At 61.5% G+C, this 21211-nt stretch overlaps 1 protein-coding gene across 6 annotated transcripts in view; it reads left to right on the top strand.

The window, feature by feature from the left end:
* The window catches only part of PDE2A (phosphodiesterase 2A), a 69986-nt gene that overhangs the window by 14851 nt on the left and 33924 nt on the right, over nt 1-21211 (top strand). For 2 of the 6 annotated variants that reach the window (XM_082070642.1, XM_082070641.1), the window contains exon 2: nt 17001-17061. The exons of 1 other annotated variant lie outside the window; for it this stretch is intronic. In XM_082070642.1, coding sequence (XP_081926768.1) covers nt 17001-17061 — 61 coding nt within the window. Of the gene's footprint in view, nt 1-16935; nt 17062-18476; nt 18496-21211 lie in introns of those variants that run through there. 3 more of the 6 variants (XM_082070643.1, XM_082070646.1, XM_082070644.1) reach the window with 3 other exon arrangements.

The following is a 21211-nucleotide window of genomic DNA, read 5'->3' as shown; positions in this document are numbered from 1 at the left end:
ACATGGCACTGGGTGTACTGGGACATGGCACTGGGTTTCCTGGGGCACCATACTGGATTTACTGGGACACAGCACTGTGTTTTCTGGGGCACTATACTGGGCTTACTGGGACATGGAACTGGGCTTGCTGGGACATGGCAGTGGGTTTACTGGGACATGACACTGAGTTTTCTGGGGCACCATACTGGGCTTGCTGGGACATGATACTGGGCTTCCTGAGAACTGGTATTGGGTTTACTGGGACATGGCACTGGGTTTACTGGGACACAGCACTGGGCTTACTGGGACATGGCACTGGGCTTACTGGGACATGGCACTTGATTTGCTGGGACACAGCATTGGGCTTACAGGGACATGACACTGGGCTTACTGGGACATGGCACTGGGTTTGCTGGGACATGACACTGGGTTTACTGGGACATGGCACTGGGTTTGCTGGGACATGGCACTGGGTTTGCTGGGACATGACACTGGGTTTACTAGGACATGGCACTGAGTTTACTGGGACGTGGCACTGGGTTTACTGGGATGTGGCACTGGGTTTGCTGGGGCACTGTCTTGGGCTTGGTAGGATGCAACTGGGAATTCTATGACACAGCACTGGGTTTACTGGGGCACCATACTGGGCTTGCTGGAACACAGCACTGGGTTTACTGGGACACTATACTGGACTTACTGGGATGCAGTGATGGGATTGCTGAGATACGGCACTAGACTTGTTAGGACACAGCACTGGGTTTACTGGGACATGGCACTGGGTTTACTAGGACATGGCACTGGGTTTACTGGGACACAGCACTGGGTTAACTGAGTTGTGGCACTGGGTTAACTGGGATGTGGCACTGGGTTTGCTGGAACATGACACTGGGCTTGCTGGGACACAGCACTTGGTTTACTGGGACACCGTACTGGGCTTGCTGGGGATCCGTATTGATCTTACTGGGACATGGCACTGGGCTTGCTGGGATGCAGACCTGGGATTACTGGGATATGGCACTGGACTTTTTAGGACACAGCACTGGGCTTACGGGGGCACTGTACTGGGTTTACTGGGACATGGCACTGGGTTTTCTAGGGCACTGTACTGGGCTCGGTAGGACATGACACTGGGAATTCTATGACACAGCACTGGGTTTACTGGGGCATCATACTGAGCTTGCTGGGATGTAACACTGGGCTTACTGGAATGTAACACTGGGCTTACTGGATGTAGCACTGGGATCACTGGTATATGGCACTAGATTTGTTAGGACATGGCACTGGGTTAACTGGGACACAGCACAGGGTTTGCTGGGACACTATACTGGCCTTACTGGGATGTAGCACTGGGATCGCTGGTATACGGCACTAGATTTGTTAGGACACAGCACTGGGTTAACTGGGACACAGCACTGGGTTTGCTGGGACACTATACTGGGCTTACTGGGATGCAGTGATGGGATTGCTGAAATCTGGCACTAGACTTGTTAAGACACAGCACTGGGTTTACTGGGGCATGGCAGCGGGTTTACTGGGCCACACTGGGAGCACTGGTGGGTGTTTGACCCAGCCTGGGGGGGACACGGCTGTGCTGGGTACCCCGGATCGGGCCCCTCAGCCCATTTGGTCCCCACCATGCTGAAAAAAACACAGGAAAGAGCTGGGAAATTGGCTGGAGCTTGAGCTCAGAGCCCTTTTCATTAAATAAAACAGAAAAAAAAAGGAGGAAAAAAGACATAAAAAAAGAGAAATTTCCATTTTTCCCCAGCTGAAAATGAAAGTGATTATGTAACGAGCACTAAATTACTTAAAGCGAATGACTCATTAGAGCGAATCCAGAAGAAAAAGTCACCGTGTATTTTTAGCCCCGCGCTGTACCCACCGTTGACCCCCCCACCCCGGTGACACCCCCAGAGGTGCCACATTGTGTCCCCTGCGCTGCGTTCCCGAGGGGAGTGACAAACCGCCTGTCACCACCCAGTGTGTCCAACCCGGTGTCACCAGCCCGTGTGTCCAACCTGGTGCCACCACCCTGTGTGTCCAACCTGGTGTCACCAGCCCGTGTGTCCAACCTGGTGCCACCACCCCGTGTGTCCAACCCGGTGCCACCACCCCATGTGTCCAACCCAGTGTCACCACCCTGTGTGTCCATCCCGGTGTCACCATCCCGTGTGTACAACCCTGTGTCACAACCCGTGTGTCCAACCCAGTGTCACCACCCCGTGTGTACAACCCTGTGTCACAACCCGTGTGTACAACCCCGTGTCACCACCCCGTGTGTCCCACCTGGTGCCACCAACCCGTGTGTACAACCCTGTGTCACAACCCGTGTGTCCAACCCCATGTCACCACTCCGTGTGTCCAACCTGGTGCCACCACCCCATGTGTCCAACCCAGTGTCACCACCCTGTGTGTCCATCCCGGTGTCACCACCCCATGTGTTCAACCCTGTGTCACCACCCCGTGTGTCCAACCCCATGTGACCACCCCGTGTGTCCAACCCGGTGTCACCACCCCGTGTGTCCAACCAAGTGGCACCAACCCGTATGTTCAACCCGGTGTCACCAACCTGTGTGTCCAACCCAGTGTCACCACCCCGTGTGTTCAACCCGGTGTCACCACCCCGTGTGTTCAACCCGATGTCACCACCCCATGTGTCCAACCCTGTGTCATCACTCTGTGCGTCCAACCCGGTGTCACCAAACCGTGTGTACAACCCCGTGTCACCACCCCGTGTGTCCCACCTGGTGCCACCAACCCGTGTGTCCAACCTGGTGTCACCACCCCGTGTGTTCAACCCGGTGTCACCAACCCGTGTGTCCAACTCGGTGTCACCACCCCGTGTGTCCAACCCGGTGTCACCATCCTGTGTGTCCAACCTGGTGTCACCACCCCGTGTGTTCAACCCGGTGTCACCAACCCGTGTGTCCAACCCGGTGTCACCAAACCGTGTGTCCAACCCGGTGTCACCAACCCGTGTGTCCAACCCCGTGTCACCACCCCGTGTGTCCAACCCGGTGTCACCAACCCGTGTGTCCAACCCGGTGTCACCACCCCGTGTGTCCAACCCGGTGTCACCAACCCGTGTGTCCAACCTGGTGTCACCACCCCGTGTGTCCAACCCGGTGTCACCACCCCGTGTGCACAACCCCGCGTCCCCACCCCCATGGGATGCTCAGGGGGGACATGGGGACGCTGCTCCCCCCTCCCCAGCTCCGTGTCCCCACCCTGCGATCAGCCCCAATTAAACCCAGCGGGTTAATTAATCCCGTTTCCTTCCCAGACCCCGGGCGCCGCTGTTTGTTCTTGGCGCCTGACGAATTAATTTGGGAACAGAAGCGACGAACAAATTAATTGGAAGAGAATAAGCGAGCGAGGCCGTTTTAATCCAAGTTGAATTAGCAAGTGAACACGTCGTTAACGAAGGAGACATAACGAGGGGGAATTAGAGCAGGCAGGTGCCAGCGTGGGACGCTCAATGGAGAGTTGTCCTGCGTTGGCGACAATCCTGGGGACACCAGGACCTGTCAGAGGGGACAGCTGGTGTGACGGCCACAGTGGGGACTTGGGGACAGTCCTGCCCATGTCCTTGGGGACACCCGAGTGGCCTCGGAGGAGGAGAAGCCCACGAGGGAACGGTCTGGAAGGGGAAACTGAGGTACAGGGTGTCCCAAAGCATCCCTGGGGACAGGGCGCAGAATGTCCCTTCCTTAAGTGACAGCATCACTCTGGTCTGATGGGATGAGAGCGCAGGTGTTGGGGACGAGGACACCGGTTCCCTGTGCGCCAAATTCCTCCGGAATCTCCAATTCGATGGAAACCACTGTCCCCAAATACAAGCGGTGGCACCTCAAGCCATTGTCACTTGCAAGCAAAGCCACCTCTAAACAAGAGGAGGGGACAAACAGGAGTGGGTGACACAAGTCCCCACATCCTGGAGCGCGGCCAGCGCCCGTCGCTAATGCATCTCAATTATTTTTCCGCTATTTAATCCGGCAATAAATTCCCGTTGTCCGTCTGTCCCGCCCGGGCCGGGGGTTCCTCATGGTGCCAGGACCAGCTGGAACCGGCCGGACGCGGCGCGATCATTAACGCGGTGCGATCGTTAACGCGGCGCGGTCATTAACGCGCTAACGATTTGCGTAAGCGCTCGGGGAAGAGCATCTCGTCGTTGCGCCTCAAACGGATGGGAAGAGAGATTTATGGAGATGAAATGGGGAAAAAAGCCAAGGAAAAAGGCAAATTGAGCTGGGGGGGGTCGCTGTGCTGATCCCAGGAAGCTGGGGGGGGGCTTGGGGGGGTCAGGGGTGTTTTGGGGTTGGAGGCAGGTCAGGGTCTAAGCGTCAGTCTCTTGAGTCTGTGTTTTTGGGGGTTTGGGGACTGGATGTGACCCTGGGGTGCTGGTTGTCCCCTGCTGCACATTGTCCCCTCAATACACGCTGTCCCCTCACTGCACGCTGTCCCCTCACTGCATGTTGTCCCCTCACTGCATTCTGTCCCCTCACTGCACGCTGTCCCCTCACTGCATGATGTCCCCTCATTGCACGCTGTCCCCTCACTGCATTCTGTCCCCTCACTGCATTCTGTCCCCTCACTGCACGCTGTCCCCTCGCTGCATTCTGTCCCCTCACTGCATTCTGTCCCCTCACTGCACGCTGTCCCCTCGCTGCATTCTGTCCCCTCACTGCATTCTGTCCCCTCACTGCATGATGTCCCCTCACTGCATTCTGTCCCCTCACTGCACGCTGTCCCCTCACTGCATGATGTCCCCTCATTGCACGCTGTCCCCTCACTGCATTCTGTCCCCTCAGTGCATTCTGTCCCCTCACTGCACGCTGTCCCCTCGCTGCACGCTGTCCCCTCACTGCATGATGTCCCCTCACTGCATTCTGTCTCCTCACTGCACGCTGTCCCCTCACTGCATGCTGTCCCCTCACTGCACGCTGTCCCCTCACTGCACGCTGTCCCCTCGCTGCATTCTGTCCCCTCACTGCACACTGTCCCCTCACTGCATGCTGTCCCCCAGGCACGTGCTGTCCCCAAAACGCACTGCTGTGCCACCAGACGCATGGCTGTCCCCTCGGGCAGCTGCTGTCCCTCCCGCCACGTGCCGTCCCTTGAGACACACTGTCCCTTGAGACACGTTGTCCCTTGAGACACACGCTGTCCCTCCGGGCACGTGCTGTCCTTTCAGGCACCTGCTGTCCCCAAACAGCACGTGTGGCTGTCCCTGAAGACGTACACACGCTGTCCCCAAAGACACACGCTGTCCCTCAGGTGTGTGGTGGCTTTCCAGACACACGCTGTCCCCGAGATGCATGTTCCTCCAGACGCACGATGTCACTTTGGGCACACGCTGTCACTTTGGGGACACACCGCCACTTTGGACACACACTGTCCCTTTGGGCACATGCTGTCTGTTTGGGGACACACTGTCACTTTGGGCACACTGTCCCTTTGGGCACACACTATCCCCCCGGGCACATGCTGTCCCCACGGATGTCACCTGTCCCCTCTGGCTGTGTGCTTTGCCCCCCCACCATGCAGGGTGCTCTCAGGGGACAAGGGACAGTCTGTACCAGGGGGACAGGGATGGCAACCAGCCATTTAACCCCCCCCCAGCTGGCCCAGCTGCCACTTTGGGAGGGGACATCGGGTACCAGGGACCAGAGGGGACTCTGCCATCGCGCTCGTCCCCCTAATTAGCCCGGGGTCCCCCCCGGTCCCCGCGCTGTCTCCATAGAGACCCCGCCAGGGCTCCATCACTAATTCATGGCTGGCTCAGCGTGTCCCTTCGTCAACCGGCTCCAAATCCGGTGACAATAATGAAAACACCAGCAAAACCCTCCCGGTGCCACCAGGTCCCCACAGCTGGGACCTCCTGGGGAATGTCCCCACCGAGGGGACAGGTGACAGGACACGGGTGTCCCTGCTCGGTCCCGGGTTTGTGGGGGGATGGGATCCCGCGGGCGAGTCCCTTTGGGTGACCGTGGGGCTCACAGGGTGACAGGAGTGACAGCTCTGGGGGTGACAGCGATGCATCCAATGGACACAAATACCCCAACGCGTGTGCACCCCCAGTGTGTGCGCCCCCTGCTCACCGGTGTGCACGTGCCCCCCCAAAACACACCCACGCGAACACCCCTGTGCACGCACGTGTCCTGCGCTTGCACAAACACACCCGTGTGCCTCTGCGTGTGCACCCCCGGCAGACATGGACCCCCCTCCTTGCACCCCCTTGTGCATGAACCCCCTCCTTGCACGCCCACGTGCACACACAAGCACACCCCTCTGCACCCCCGTGTGCACTCGCCCCCCCACGCGTACACAGCCCCATCTGGGAATCCCCCTTGCACACGTACACACACACATCGCAAATGCACACCCCTTGCACACACACCCCCCATGCACGCCCCTTGCACACCCCCATTACACACACAAACACCCTTGCAGCCCCCTTGCACTCACACCCTTTCCACACACACACACACGCCCTTGCACAATTCCCCCTTGCACATCCCCCCATGCATGCACACCCCTTGCACGCACCCCCCACCTTGCACGCACATCCCTTGCATGCACATCCCTTCTACGCACATCCCTTGCACGCACACACCCCCTTGCACGCACACCCTCATGCACACACCCCCTTGCACGCACATCCCTTGCACGCACATCCTATGCACACAGTCACATCCCCTTGCATGCTCAGTCTCTTGCACACACACCACTCACACACCCCACCTTGCACACACACAACTTGCATGCACCCCCCCTTGCACGAACATCCCCTTGCATGCATATCCCTTGCACACACCCTATGCCCACACACACCTCCATGCATACCCCCTTGCACGCACACACCTTGCATGCACATCCCTTGTACGCACATCCCTTGCACGCACACCCTCATGCACACACCCCCTTGCACGTTCACCCCCATGCATGCACATCCCTTGCACGCACATCCTATGCACACACTCACATCCCCTCACATGCTCAGCCTCTTGCACACACACCACTCACACACCCCTCCCTTGCACACACACAACTTGCATGCACCCCTCTTGCACGAACATCCCCTTGCACGCATATCCCTTGCACACACATTACTAGCACGCACACCCTATGCACACACACACCTCCATGCACACCCCCTTGCACGCACACACCTTGCATGCCCCCCTTGCATGCACATCCCTTGTATGCACATCTCTTGCATGCACACCCTATGCACACAACCCCTTGCATGCTCACCCCCATGCACGCACATCCCCTTGCACTCACATCCCATGCACGCACATCCCCCCTCGCACACACACACCCCTCGCACACACACACCCCTTGCACACACACCCCCTTGCATGCACACGCCTTGCACGCACACCCCCTTGCACACACAGCCCTTGCATGCACACCCCTTGCACACACACCCCCTTGCACGCACACCCCGTGCATGCACACCCCTTGCACACACACCTCTTGCATGCATACTCCTTGCACACACACCCCCTTGCATACACACCCTGTGCATGCACACCCCTTGCACACACATCCCCTTGCACACACACTCCCTTGCACACACACTCCCTTGCACACACACCCCCTTGCATGCACACCCTTGCACATGCCCCTCGCACACACACCCCTTGCACGCACACTCTTTGCACACACCCCCTTGCATACACACCCCTTGCATGCACACCCCGTGCATGCACACCCCTTGCACACACACCCCCTTGCACACACACCCCCTTGCACACACACCCCCTTGCATGCACACCCTTGCACATGCCCCTCGCACACACACCCCTTGCACGCACACTCTTTGCACACACCCCCTTGCATACACACCCCTTGCATGCACACCCCGTGCATGCACACCCCTTGCACACACACCCCCTTGCACACACACTCCCTTGCACACACACCCCCTTGCATGCACACCCTTGCACATGCCCCTCGCACACACACCCCTTGCACGCACACTCTTTGCACACACCCCCTTGCATACACACCCCTTGCATGCACACCCCTTGCACACACACCCCCTTGCACACCCCCCCTTGTACATCCCCTTGCATACACACCCCTTGCACACACACCCTGTGCATGCACACCCCTTGCACACACCCCCCCTTGCACACCTGCCCCGTACATCCCCTTGCATGCACACCCCTCGCACACCCCCACATAACACACAACCTGGCGCACACACACACTTGTGCACACCCCCCCCCATCATCCTGGCGGGGACGGGATGTGGCATCACTCAAGAAAATCAAAGACAACCCATCATCCTGCGAGCAATCAATGAGAGATCGATGGGGACCAATCGGCAGCCGGGTGACACCCCCTCAGTGTTGGGGACACCAGCCCGGGGGGGGTTAGAACAGATGTATTTATTTCCGCCTTAATTTCGAGCTGGCAGAGCCCCCCCAATTAAACATCTCCGGGGAAATAACCCCTCGGTTTAGCTGGAGATAAATGAGCTCGATTAGCGGCCCCGAACCAGCTCAGCCTCAGTTTCCCCACCGGCTGGTCCCCCAGTGCTCCCAGTATACCCAGTACACCCAACCATGCTGCTATGGGGGGGGATTCTCTGCATTTCCCCCCCCACCCTTTAGACCCGACCTGCAAAAGGGTCTGGGGGTGGGAGGAAAAGCGCTGCTGGTTTTTCAGGACTACATAAGCTCAGCTTTGCATCTTAAACCCGGCCTAAATCCCTCGGGTTTGAGCATCCCCAGGGGAAAAGATGAGACTGGGGGGGGTTAAACACTAAAAGTTGGGGGTGATTTTTGTCTCGTTATCTTTAGTGGGAAATAAGGATTAATATTTACCAGAAATGTGGGAAATAGGGGAAAAATACAGAGGGGATATGTGGGAAATGAGGCCGGGAAACACATGTGTGTCCCCATCCCATGGTGACATCCCAGTCCCCATCCCATGGTGACATTCCCAGGGGAGGGACACGGTTCCCGGGGTGCATGATGCGATGAGCTGGAGCGGCTACTAATTAAGGCGGGTGGTTAATGAGCTGCGGTGCGTGAGTGTGGGCTGAGGGGCAGCGCCACGTCCCTGCACACCTGTGTCCCCATGCCCTGTCCCCAAATATCCCTGTGTCCCCATCCCCAGGCATCACTGTGTCCCTGTGTCCCCATCCCCTATGTCTCCATCCCCTGTCCCCAAATACCCCTGTGTCCCCATCCCCTGTCCCCAGGCATCACTGTGTCCCCATCCCCTATGTCTCCATCCCCTGTCACCAGACCTCACTGTGTCCCCACACCCCTGTGTCCCATCCCCTGTCCCCAGACACCCCAGTGCCCCTGCACCTCCATGTCCCCATCCCCTGTCCCCAGACCTCACTGTGTCTCCACACCCCGGTGTCCGCATCCCCTGTCCCCAGGTCCCCTGTGTCCCTGCACCCCTGTGTCCCACACACTTGTCCCCAGACTTCACTGTGTCCCCACACCCCAGTGTCCCCCACCCCAGTCACCCATATGTCCCTGCAGCCCTGTGTCCTGTCCCCTGTCCCCAGGACCCCTATGTCCCTGCACCTCTGTGTCCCTGCACCCTGGTGTCCCACTCCCCTGTCCCCAGGCATCCCTATGTCCCTGCACTCCTGTGTCCCCATCCCCTAACCCTATGTCCCCCGTGTCCCTGCACCTCCATGTCCCCATCCTGTGTCTCCAGACCTCACTGTGTCCCCACACCCCCTGTCCCCGACTCCAGGCACCCCTGTGTCCCCACACCTCAGTGTCCCCATCCCCTGTCCCCAGGACCCCTGTGTCCCCACACCCCTGTGTGCCCACACTCCTGTGTCCCCATCCCATGTCCCCAGACCTCACTGTGTCCTCGCACCCCCTGTCCCCCACCCCAGGCACCCCTGTGTCCCTGCACCCCTGTGTCCCCATCCCCTGCCCCCAGGAGCCCTATGTCCCCACACTGCTGTGTCCCTACCCCCTGTCCCCAGCCCCCTCGTGTCCCTACACCTCCATGTCCCCATCCCCTTTTCCCAGGACGCTTGTGTCCCCCCCCAGGCACCCCCGTGTCCCCATTCCCTGTCCCCAGGCTCCCTTGGCGAGCGCTTGGGGACACGGCAGCCGGGGACATCCCCACAGTGTCCCCTTGTGCGGGTCAGCAATGGCTCTGTGTGCTGGGCCAGCTGTGCCTGGGTGGCTCTGGTGACAATGACACGACAGGCGCGGCACAGACCCTGCCAGCCCCATGGGCAACCTGCTAGCCCCATAGGGAATTTGCTAGCCCCACACTGAAATCTGCTAGCCCCATATTGACATCTGCTAGCCACATAGGGAATTTGCTGGCCCCATGGGCAATCTGCTAGCCCTGTGGGGAATCAGCTAGCCCCACATTGACAGCTGCTAGCCACACATTGAAACCTGCTAGCCCCATAGGGAACCTGCTAGCCCCACATTGACATCTGCTAGCCCCATAGGGAATTTGCTGGCCCCACATTGAAATCTGCTAGCCCCATAGGGAACCTGCTAGCCCCATGGGCAATCTGCTAGACTCATAGGGGAATCTGCTAGCCCCACATTGACATCTGCTAGCCCCATGAGCAATCTGCTAGCCCCACATTAACATCTGCTAGCCCCATAGGGAATTTGCTGGCCCCATGGGCAACCTGCTAGCCCTGTGGGGAATTAGCTAGCCCCACATTGAAATCTGCTAGCTCCATAGGGAAATCTGCTAGCCCCAGAGGGAATTTGCTGGCCCCATGGGCAACCTGCTAGCCCTGTGGGGAATCAGCTAGCCCCACATTGACAGCTGCTAGCCCCACACTGAAATCTGCTAGCCCCACATTGAAATCTGTTAGCCCCATAGGGAACCTGCTAGCCCCATAGGGAACCTGCTAGACTCATAGGGGAATCTGCTAGCCCCACATTGACATCTGCTAACCCCACAGGGAATCTACTAGCCCCACATTGACATCTGCTAGCCTCATGGGCAATCTGCTAGCCCCACATTAACATCTGCTAGCCCCAGAGGGAATTTGCTGGCCCCATGGGCAACCTGCTAGCCCTGTGGGGAATCAGCTAGCCCCACATTGACAGCTGCTAGTCTCACATTGAAATCTGCTAGCCCCACAGGGGAATCTGCTAGACCCATGGGGAATCTGCTAGCCTCATGGGCAATCTGCTAGCCCCACATTGAAATCTGCTAGCCCCATAGGGAAATTGCTAGCCCCATAGGGAAATCTGCTAGCTCCACAGGGAATCTGCTAGCCCCACATTGCAATCTGCTAGCCCCATAGGGAAACCTGCCAGCCCCACAGGACCCGTACCCATGCTGGCAGGATCCGTCCAGGCCGGGCAGAGACAACTGGTGACACTCAGGTCCCTGCACTGGGGTGTCCCCAGGAGCTTGGGGACCCAGGGTTTGAGCTTGGGGACCCGGTGGGTCCCGTGGTGTCCCGGGCAGGGGGCAAGTAATGTCATGGGGCTCTGGTGGCCCCAGGACTGAGAGAAGCTCCTCTGGCAAGGGATGGTCACCCAGGGTGGCCGTGGGTGGCCTTGTGACCGGGGTGAGGTGCCCATCGCCACGTGCCATCACCCAGGGTGATGTGCCCACTGTCAGGTGCCATCACCTGGGACAAGGTGCTAATTGCCATCTGCCACCACCCTGGGTGACGTGCCCACTGTCAGGTGCCATCATTTGGGACAAGGTGCCCATCGCCATGTGCCACCACTCAGGGTGATGTGGCCATCACCATGTGTCACCTCCAAGGGTGAGGTGACATTCACCACATGCCATCACCTGGGGTGACATCCCCATCGCCATGTGCCACCACCCTGGGTGATGTGCCCATTGTCAGGTGCCACCACTTGGGACAAGGTGTCCATCGCCATGTGCCACCACCTGGGGTGACATGCCCATTGCCAAGTGCCATCATTGGGGACAAGGTGCCCATCATGCAGGGTGATGCGCCCATCGCTGTGTGCCACCACTTGGGACAAAGTGCCCAGCACCATGTGCCACCTCCCAGGATGAGGTGACTGTCACTGTGTTGCCATCACCTTAGGTGACATACCCACTGTCAGGTGCCATCACTTGGGACAAGGTGCCCATCGCCATGTGCCACCTCCAAGGGTGAGGTGACCATCACCACATGCCATCACCTGGGGTGACATGCCCATCGCCATGTGCCATCACCCAGGGTGATGTGCCCACTGTCAGGTGCCATCACCTGGGACAAGGTGCCCATCGCCATGTGCCACCACTCAGGGTGATGTGGCCATCACCATGTGTCACCTCCAAGGGTGAGGTGACCATCACCACATGCCATCACCTGGGGTGACATCCCCATCGCCATGTGCCACCAACAGGGTGACATGCCCATTGCCAAGTGCCATCATTGGGGACAAGGTGCCCGTCACCATGTGCCACCACCCTGGGTGACGTGCCCATTGCCAGGTGCCATCATTGAGGACAAGGTGCCCATCGCCCAGGGTGACATGCCTGTCACCGTGTGCCACCACTTGGGACAAAGTGCCCATCATCATGTGCCACCTCCCAGGATGAGGTGACTGTCACTGTGTTGCCATCAACTTGGGTGACGTGCCCCCTGTCAGGTGCCATCATTTCTGACAAGGTGCCCGTCACCATGTGCCACCACCCTGGGTGATGTGTCCATTGCCAGGTGCCATCATTGGGAACAAGGTGCCCATCGCCCAGGGTGACATGCCTGTCACCGTGTGCCACCACTCGGGACAAAGTGCCCAGCACCATGTGCCACCTCCCAGGATGAGGTGACTGTCGCTGTGTTGCCATCACCTTGGGTGACATACCCACTGTCAGGTGCCATCACTTGGGACAAGGTGCCCATCGCCATGTGCCACCACTCAGGGTGACGTGCCCACTGTCAGGTGCCATCACCTGGGACAAGGTGCCCATCACCATGTGTCACCTTCAAGGGTGAGGTGACCATCACCACATGCCATCACCTGGGGTGACATCCCCATCGCCATGTGCCATCACCCTGGGTGACGTGCCCATTGCCAGGTGCCATCATTGGGGACAAGGTGCCCATCACCCAGGGTGACATGCCTGTCACCGTGTGCCACCACTCGGGACAAGGTGCCCATCGCTCTGTGCCACCCCACAATGTGTCCCTTGGCCGTGCCACCCTTGTGTCCCTTGCGGGGACTGGCCGGTGTGACCCCCCGGGTGGCCGCGGTGGCTTTGGCCACTAGATGGCCCTGCGGCTCCACCGGCCGCCAGACCCCCCCAAAACCGGGACCCCCGGGGTGCGGAGATGTGGGGTGCAGGGAGCACAGAGTGGGGTGTAGGGAGTGGGGTGCAGGGGGAGGAATGTGGGGTACAGGTTAGAGGGATGTGGGGTGCAGCATGCAGAATGTGAGGTGCAGAGAGTGGGGTGCAGTGGGGGGAATGTGGGGTGCAGGTTAGAGGGGTGTGGGGTGCAGCATGCAGAATGTGGGGTGCAGAGAGTGGGGTGCAATGGGGGAATGTGGGGTGCAGGTTAGAGGGATGTGGGGTGCAGCATGTAGAATGTGGGGTGCAGAGAGTGGGGTGCAATGGGGGAATGTGGGGTGCAGGTTAGAGGGATGTGGGGTGCAGCATGCAGAATGTGGGGTGCAGGGAGTGGGGTGCAGTGGGGGGAATGTGGGGTGCAGGTTAGAGGGTGCCTCATGCAGGTTGTGGGGTGCGAGGTGTCGGATGCAGGATGTGGGGTGCAGGGTGCGGGGTGTGGGGCTTAGGCCAGTTTAACCCTGATTTAGCCCATCTGGTGGTTTAGGGCAGTTTAACCCTGATTTAGCCCATCTGGTGGTTTAGGGCAGTTTAACCCTGATTTAGCTGATCTATTGGCTTAGGCCAGTTTAACCCTGATTTAGCCCATCTGGTGACTTAGGTCAGTTTAACCCTGATTTAGCCCATCTGGTGGCTTAGGCCAGTTTAACCCTGATTTAGCCCATCTGGTGGCTTAGGCCAGTTTAACTCTGATTTAGCTGATCTGCTGGCTTAGGCCAGTTTAACCCTGATGTAGCCCATTTGGTGGCTTAGGCCAGTTTAACTCTGATTTAGCGGATCTGGTGACTTAGGCCAGTTTAACTCTGATTTAGCTGATCTGTTGGCTTAGGCCAGTTTAACTCTGATTTAACAGGATCTGGTGACTTAGGCCAGTTTAACTCTGATTTAGCCCATCTGGTGGCTTAGGCCAGTTTAACCCTGATTTAGCTGATCTGGTGTTTTAGGCCAGTTTAACTCCAGTTTAACAGCCCTTGGGGGGAAAGCTGGAGATTGGGGGGGACAATTGGGGGGTGACCACTACACCTCCCACCCCAAACCCCACAAGGGGAGGGTTTAACATGGGAGGGGTGTTGTGTCCCCCCCCAGATTCTAGATCTGCCCCATAGGAGAGCCCTGCCCGCCCCCTGCCCCATAGTGGCAGCACCCCCACCCCACAGCAGGGACTGATACACCCACCCCCACCCCACATTGGGGTCCCCCGACCCACAGCGGGGAGTGATACCCAGTAACCACCCCCCACATTGGAGACCCCCACTCCGACCCCCACCCCACACCAGGACCCCCACCCTACACTGAGGAGCGATGGCCCAACCCCAGCCCCACACCGGGACCCCCATCCTGACCCCCACCCCACATCGGGGACCTTTGCCCTGCCCCCCACCCCACACTGGGGAGCAGTGCCCCGAACCCTTGCCCCACACTGGGGACCCCCACCCTGACCTCCACCCCACACTGAGGACCCTCACCCCACACCAGGACCCCCAACCCCATCCCCCACCCCACACTGGGGACCCCCACCCCGACCCCACCCTACACTAGGGAGCAATGCCCTGATCTCCTCTTGACACTGGGAACCCCACCCCGACCCCCACCCCACACCAGGACCCCCACCCTGACCCCCTCCTCACACTGGGCACCCCCACCCCACACCAGGGAGCAGTGCCCCGAACCCTCGCCCCACACTGGGGACCCCCACCCCACATTGGCACCCCCACCCTACACTGGGGAGCGATGCCCCGACCACCCCCCACCCCTTCTCCGACCCCCTCCCCATCCCAGGACCCCCACCCCACATCGAGACCCCACTCCCCACACTGGGCAGTGACACCCCCACCCCACCCTGCAGACCTTCACCCCGAACCCATCCCCACAGCAGAGAGCAACGTCCCGACCCCCACCCAAACTGAGACCCCCCACCCTACAGTGGGGAGCGATGCCCCGATCCCCTCTTGACACCAGGACCCCTTCCCCGACCTCACCCCACACCGGGGACCCTCACCCCGACCCCCACCACTGGGGAGCGATGCCCTGATCCCCTCTTGACACTGGGACCCCTTCCCCGACCCCCACCCCGCACTGGGGACCCTCACCCCGACCCCCTCCCTACACTGGGGAGTGACACCCCGACCCCTGCCCCACACCGGCACCCCTTCTCCGACCCCCTCCCCACACTGGGGATCAGTGCCCCGACCCCTGCCCCACAATGGTGACCCCCACCCCACACCGGGAACCCCAATCTACACTGGGGAGCGATGCCCCGACAACCCCCCACACTGGGACCCCTTCTCTGACCCCCACCCCACATCGAGACCCCCTTCCCACACTGAGCAGTGACACCCCGCCCCACCCCGGGGACCCTCACCCCGACCCCCTTCCTACACCGGGGAGTGACGCCCCAACCCCTGCCCCACACTGGGGATCAGTGCCCCAAACCGGGGACCCTCACCCCGCACCGGGACCCCTCCCCCGACCCCTGCCCCACACCGGGACCCACACCCCGACCCCCTCCCTACACTGGGGAGTGACACCCCGACCCCTGCCTCACACCGGGACCCCTTCTCCGACCCCCTCCCCACACTGGGGATCAGTGCCCCAAACCGGGGACCCCCACCCCTCACCGGGACCCCTTCCCTGACCTCTGCCCCACACCCGGACCAGCACCCCGATCTCCTCCCTACACTGGGGAGCGCTGCCCCGATCCCTTCTCGACACCAGGACCCCTTCCCCGACCCCTCCCCACACCGGGGACCCTCACCCCGACCCCCACCACTGGGGAGCGATGCCCTGATCCCCTCTTAACAGTGGGACCCCTTCCCCGATCCCCACCCCGCACTGGGGACCCTCACCCCGACCCCCTCCCTACACTGGGGAGTGACACCCCGACCCCTGCCCCACACCGGCACCCCTTCCCCGACCCCCTCCCCACACTGGGGACCAGTGCGCCGAACCCTCGCCCCACACTGGTGACCCCCACCCTGATCCCCACCCCACACCGGGAACCCCACCCTACACTGGGGAGCGATGCCCCGACCACCCCCCACACTGGGAACCCTTCTCCGACCCCCACCCCACATCGAGACCCCCTTCCCACACTGAGCAGTGACACCCCGCCCCACCCCGGGGACCCTCACCCCGACCCCCTTCCTACACCGGGGAGTGACGCCCCAACCCCTGCCCCACACTGGGGATCAGTGCCCCAAACCGGGGACCCTCACCCCGCACCGGGACCCCTCCCCTGTCCCCTGCCCCACACCGGGACCCACACCCCGATCTCCGCCCTACCCTGGGGAGCGCTGCCCCGATCCCTTCTCGACACCAGGACCCCTTCCCCGACCCCTCCCCACACCGGGACCCTCACCCCGACCCCCACCCCGCACGGGGACCCCTTCCCTCACCCCCGTCTCACACCCGGACCCGCACCCCGATCTCCTCCCTACCCTGGGGAGCGCTGCCCCGGTCCCTCTCGACACCAGGACCCCTCCCCATAGCGGGACCCCCACCCCGACCTCCACCCCACACTGGGGACCCCCACCCCTATCCCCGCCCCCCCCGGCCCCCCAGCCCGTGTCCCCCCCGGAGCCGCGGGGCAGCAGGTGCGGAGCGGAGCGCGGGGCGGGGCGGGGCGGCGGGGCCGGGCCGGGGGGGCCGGGGGAGCCGAGCGGAGCCGGAGCCGCCATGGGGCTGGCGCGGGGGCTGCGGCAGCTGCTCACCGCCCTCCTGCCCTTTTTCAGACGGGGACAGCAGGTTTTCCTCAAGGTGGAGGACGCGGTGCCCGGCAACGAGGCGCTCCAGGTACGGACCCCCCGAGCCCCACGCGTGTCCCCCGCACTCCGCTCCCACCCGGGAACCCCCCAGCTGGTGTCCCCTCGTGTCCCCCCACACTCCTTTCCCACCCCGGACCCGCCCACGGGTGTCCTTTTGGGTCCCCCCACACTCATCTCAGACCCAGGACCCCCCCCACGGGTGTCCCCCGACGCTCATCTCCCACCCGAGACCCCCCCAGCTGGTGTCCTCTCGTGTCGCCCCACACTCCTTTCCTACCTCGGACCCCCCCCACGGGTGTCCCTTTGTGTCCCCCCACACTCATCTCCCACCCGGGACCCCCCAGCTGGTGTCCCCTCGTGTCCCCCCCACACTCCTTTCCCACCCCGGCCCCGCCCACGGGTGTCCCTTTGGGTCCCCCCACACTCATCTCGGACCCAGGATCCCCCCACTGGTGTCCCCGGACACTCATCTCCCACCCGAGACCCCCCCACTGGTGGCCCCTCGTGTCGCCCCCACACACCTTTCCCACCCGGGACCCCCTCACGGGTGTCCGTTTGGGTCCCCCCAAACTCATCTCAGACTCAGGACCCCCCCACCGGTGTCTCATCACACTCGTCTCCCACCCGGAGCCCCCCCACTGGTGTCCCCCCACACTCGTCTCCCACCCGGGAGCCCCCCACGGGTGTCCCTTTGGGTCTCCCCACGCTCATCTCTGCCCCAAGACCCCCACACGGGTGTCCCCTCGTGTCGCCCCCACACTCCGACCCGAGACCCCCCCGTGGGTGTCCTTTTGGGTCCTCCCACACTCATCTCAGACCCAGGACCCCCCCACAGGTGTCCCCCGACACTCCTCTCTCACCCGAGACCCCCCACTGGTGTCCCCTCGTGTCCCCCCACACTCGGCTCCCACCCAGGACCCGCCGCCACGGGCCTCCCTTTGGGTCCCCCCACACTCCTTTTCCACCCAGAACCGCCCCCCCAGGTGTCCCCCCACACTCCCCTCCCACCCGGGACCCCCCCCACGGGTGTCCCCTCGTGTCCCCCCCCCCTCCTGTCCCGATCCCCGGGATTATTCTTGGGGGGCAACGGGAGCGCTGGAGGAATCCGTGCCGGGGGGGGGAGGGGGGGGGGCGCGGTTTCCGACCTTCCCACCCCCCAAAAAACGCTGCGACCCCCCCGGAGCACCGGGAACGCGCTTCCGTGCGCTGGGGAAACTGAGGCACGGAGCGGCTGGGGGGGGCTGAACCGGGACAGCGGCAAACGGGGGTCGTGTGTGTGTCCCCTCCCGGCTGGGGACACGCTGAGCTGCGTGTCCCCCCCCGCAGGAAGGTGGCGGGGGTGGGGGGGGGGACAGGGGGTGCGGATACCGGAGGAAATGGGCTGGAGCGGGCGGGCCCGATCCTGCCCCCGCTGCGGGGGGGTCCCCAGCGCCGCTCGGACATGGGGACCCTGCAGGACACTGTGAGCGACACCCCCGCGGTGGGGGGGGGGGGGGGCTTTGGGGACAAGGGTCCCATGCGGCTGGGGGGGTTGTGTTGGTTTGGGGGTGCTGAGGGGTTTGGGGGGGGTGCGTTTGGAGTGTGGGGCTGGGGGGGTCAATACTGTGTCCCCAAAACTCGCTGTGTTGCACCGGGGGGGTGTTGGGAATTGGGGAGCCCCATATCCCCCCAATGTGCTCATGTCCTTTGTGTATTTGGGGGGTGTGTTAGGAATTGGGGAGCCCCATAGCCCCCCCATGTCCTCCCATCCTTTGTATATTGGGGGGGGGATGTGTTGGGAATTGGGGAGCCCCATAGACACCCATATCCTCCCATCCTTTGTATATTGGGGGGGGGATGTGTTGGGAATTGGGGAGCCCCATAGACACCCATGTCCTCCCATCCTTTGTATATTTGGGGGGGGATGTGTTGGGAATTGGGGAGCCCCATAGCCCCCCCATGTCCTCCCGTTCTTTGCATATTGGGGGGGGGTGTTGGGAATTGGGGAGCCCCATAGCCCCCCCATGTCCTCCCATCCTTTGCACATTGGGGGGGGGGGTACGAATTGCATATTTTGGGGTGCACCCCCTATGCAAATGGGAGAACGTCTTCAAATTCATCCAAATTTGGGAAAAGGGACGATTTTGGGGGGGGGGGGTCACCCCAACCTACAGCGCTCACCCCCCCCATTGCTGTCTGTCTGTCCTGCTGTGTCCATGAAATGGGTTTGGGTGTAAAAACTGTGGTTTTCCCCCCTACCCGGAGCCATGTGGGGGTTCACCCCCCCGTTTTTTTGGGGGGGTCAGGTTGGGGTGGGGGGGGTCAGGTTGGGGTGGGGGGTCCCGGGGGTGTGTGTGGGTTCAAAGGCCTTTGGGAAGGGAAGGAAACGCCGAGCGGGAAATGGCCCAAAACTGCTGATGGAGGGAAAGGAACAGGCTGGGCTGGTCCCTGGGGGGGGGGCCCAGGGCAGTGACCCCCCCATGTGGGGCAGGGTGGAGCTTGGGGACACTCAGCCCTGTCACCCGGCGCGGGGACAGGACGTGGGGACCCTCTGGGTGCTTGTAGTTGGGGGGGTCACCGAGCGCCCCCCATCCCAAGGGGACCCTTTTTGGAGCCACAACCCGCGGTTCTGGGGGTGGAAAATACACCTGGGGGGGGGCTGTTTATTAAACCGGGGGGACACACGTGTAGCAAAGGGACATCAGGAGGGACCTGGTAGGTTGTGTGACCCCCACCCCAAAATGCCCCAGGACCCCAATATCCTGGGTGCTGACCCCCAATATCCTGGGTGCTGACCCCCACCCCTGAGCCTTGCGGGGGGGGGATTTAGGGGGTGTAAAGGGCTTGGGGGGTTTATTGTGTGTCCCCCCCCCCGCAATGGGGTGAGGCTGAAGATGTCTGTGCCTCCTCTTCCTCCCAATGCAATTACCCGCTGAGCGGCTAATGAATCAAACGCTAATTGATACCGTGTCTGCAGCAGGAAGGAGCTGGGCGGGGGGGGGACATGATGTCCCCAGGGGGTGGGGGGGACATGATGTCCCCAGGGGGTGAGGGGGACACTGAGATGCCGCTTCCCCCCAGTCCCCATCCTATTCTTTGCAACACACCAGGGGCTTGTTGTGCCTCAGTTTCCCCATGCGCGGGCTCAGGGCGGTGGGACGGGGGGGGACACACACGGGGCGGTGTTGGGGACACACGGGGCGGTGTTGGGGACACAAAGGGCGGTGTTGGGGACATGCGTGTCCCGGCGCTGCTGGCGTTTCCTCCGGCGGACGCAAACACGTCGCCCGGGGCAATAAAGGGGAGGAAAAGGGCCGCGGCCGCACAAAGACGCGTCTTTCCGGGACGGGGAGTGCGGGGGGGGGTCCCGGGACCTCCCACACCCTGCGGGGATGGGGGGGTGCGTGGGTGCATCCCAGGGATCCCTGGGGATGGAGGAGTTGGGGTGTGGGTGCTGCTGGTGCACCCCAAGGATGGGGGATTTGGGGTGTGGGTGCTGCTGGTGCCAAATTTGGGGTGTGGGTGCTCCTGGTGCACCCAGGATGGAGGATTTTGGGTGTCAGTGCTCCTGGTGCAGGATTTGGGGTGTGGGTGCTGCTGGTGCACCCAGGATGGAGGATTTGGGGTGTGGGTGCTGCTGGTGCCAAATTTGGGGTGTGGGTGCTTGTGGCGCATCCCAAAGATGGAGAGTTTGGGGTGTGGGTGCTCCTGATGCATCCAGAATAGAGGATTTGGGGTGTGGGTGCTGCTGGTGCAGGATTTGGGTCATGGGTGCTCCTGGTGCACCCCAAGATGGAGGATTTGGGGTGTGGGTGCTGCTGGTGCACCCAGAATGGAGGATTTGGGGTGTGGGTGCTGCTGGTGCCAAATTTGGGGTGTAGGTGCTCCTAGTGCATCCCAAAGATGGAGGATTTGGGGTGTGGGTGCTCCTGATGCATCCAGAATAGAGGATTTGGGGTGTGGGTGCTGCTGGTGCACCCAGAACAGAGGATTTGGGGTGTGGGTGCTCCTGATGCACCCAGAGTGGAGGATTTGGGGTGTGGGTGCTGCTGGTGCATCCCAAAGATGGAGGATTTGGGGTGTGGGTGCTGCTGGTGCCAAATTTGGGGTGTGGGTGCTGCTGGTGCACCCAGGATGGAAGATTTGAGGGGTGGGTGCTCCCTCTGCACCCAGAATGAAGGAGTTGGGGTGTCAGTGCT

Source organism: Streptopelia decaocto, assembly GCF_964273445.1.
Source record: "Streptopelia decaocto genome assembly, chromosome: 1".
In the NCBI taxonomy this organism is placed as follows: Eukaryota; Metazoa; Chordata; class Aves; order Columbiformes; family Columbidae; genus Streptopelia; species Streptopelia decaocto.
Note: the sequence above shows the minus strand (reverse complement) of the source record. Positions and strands in the feature narration are given on the sequence as shown.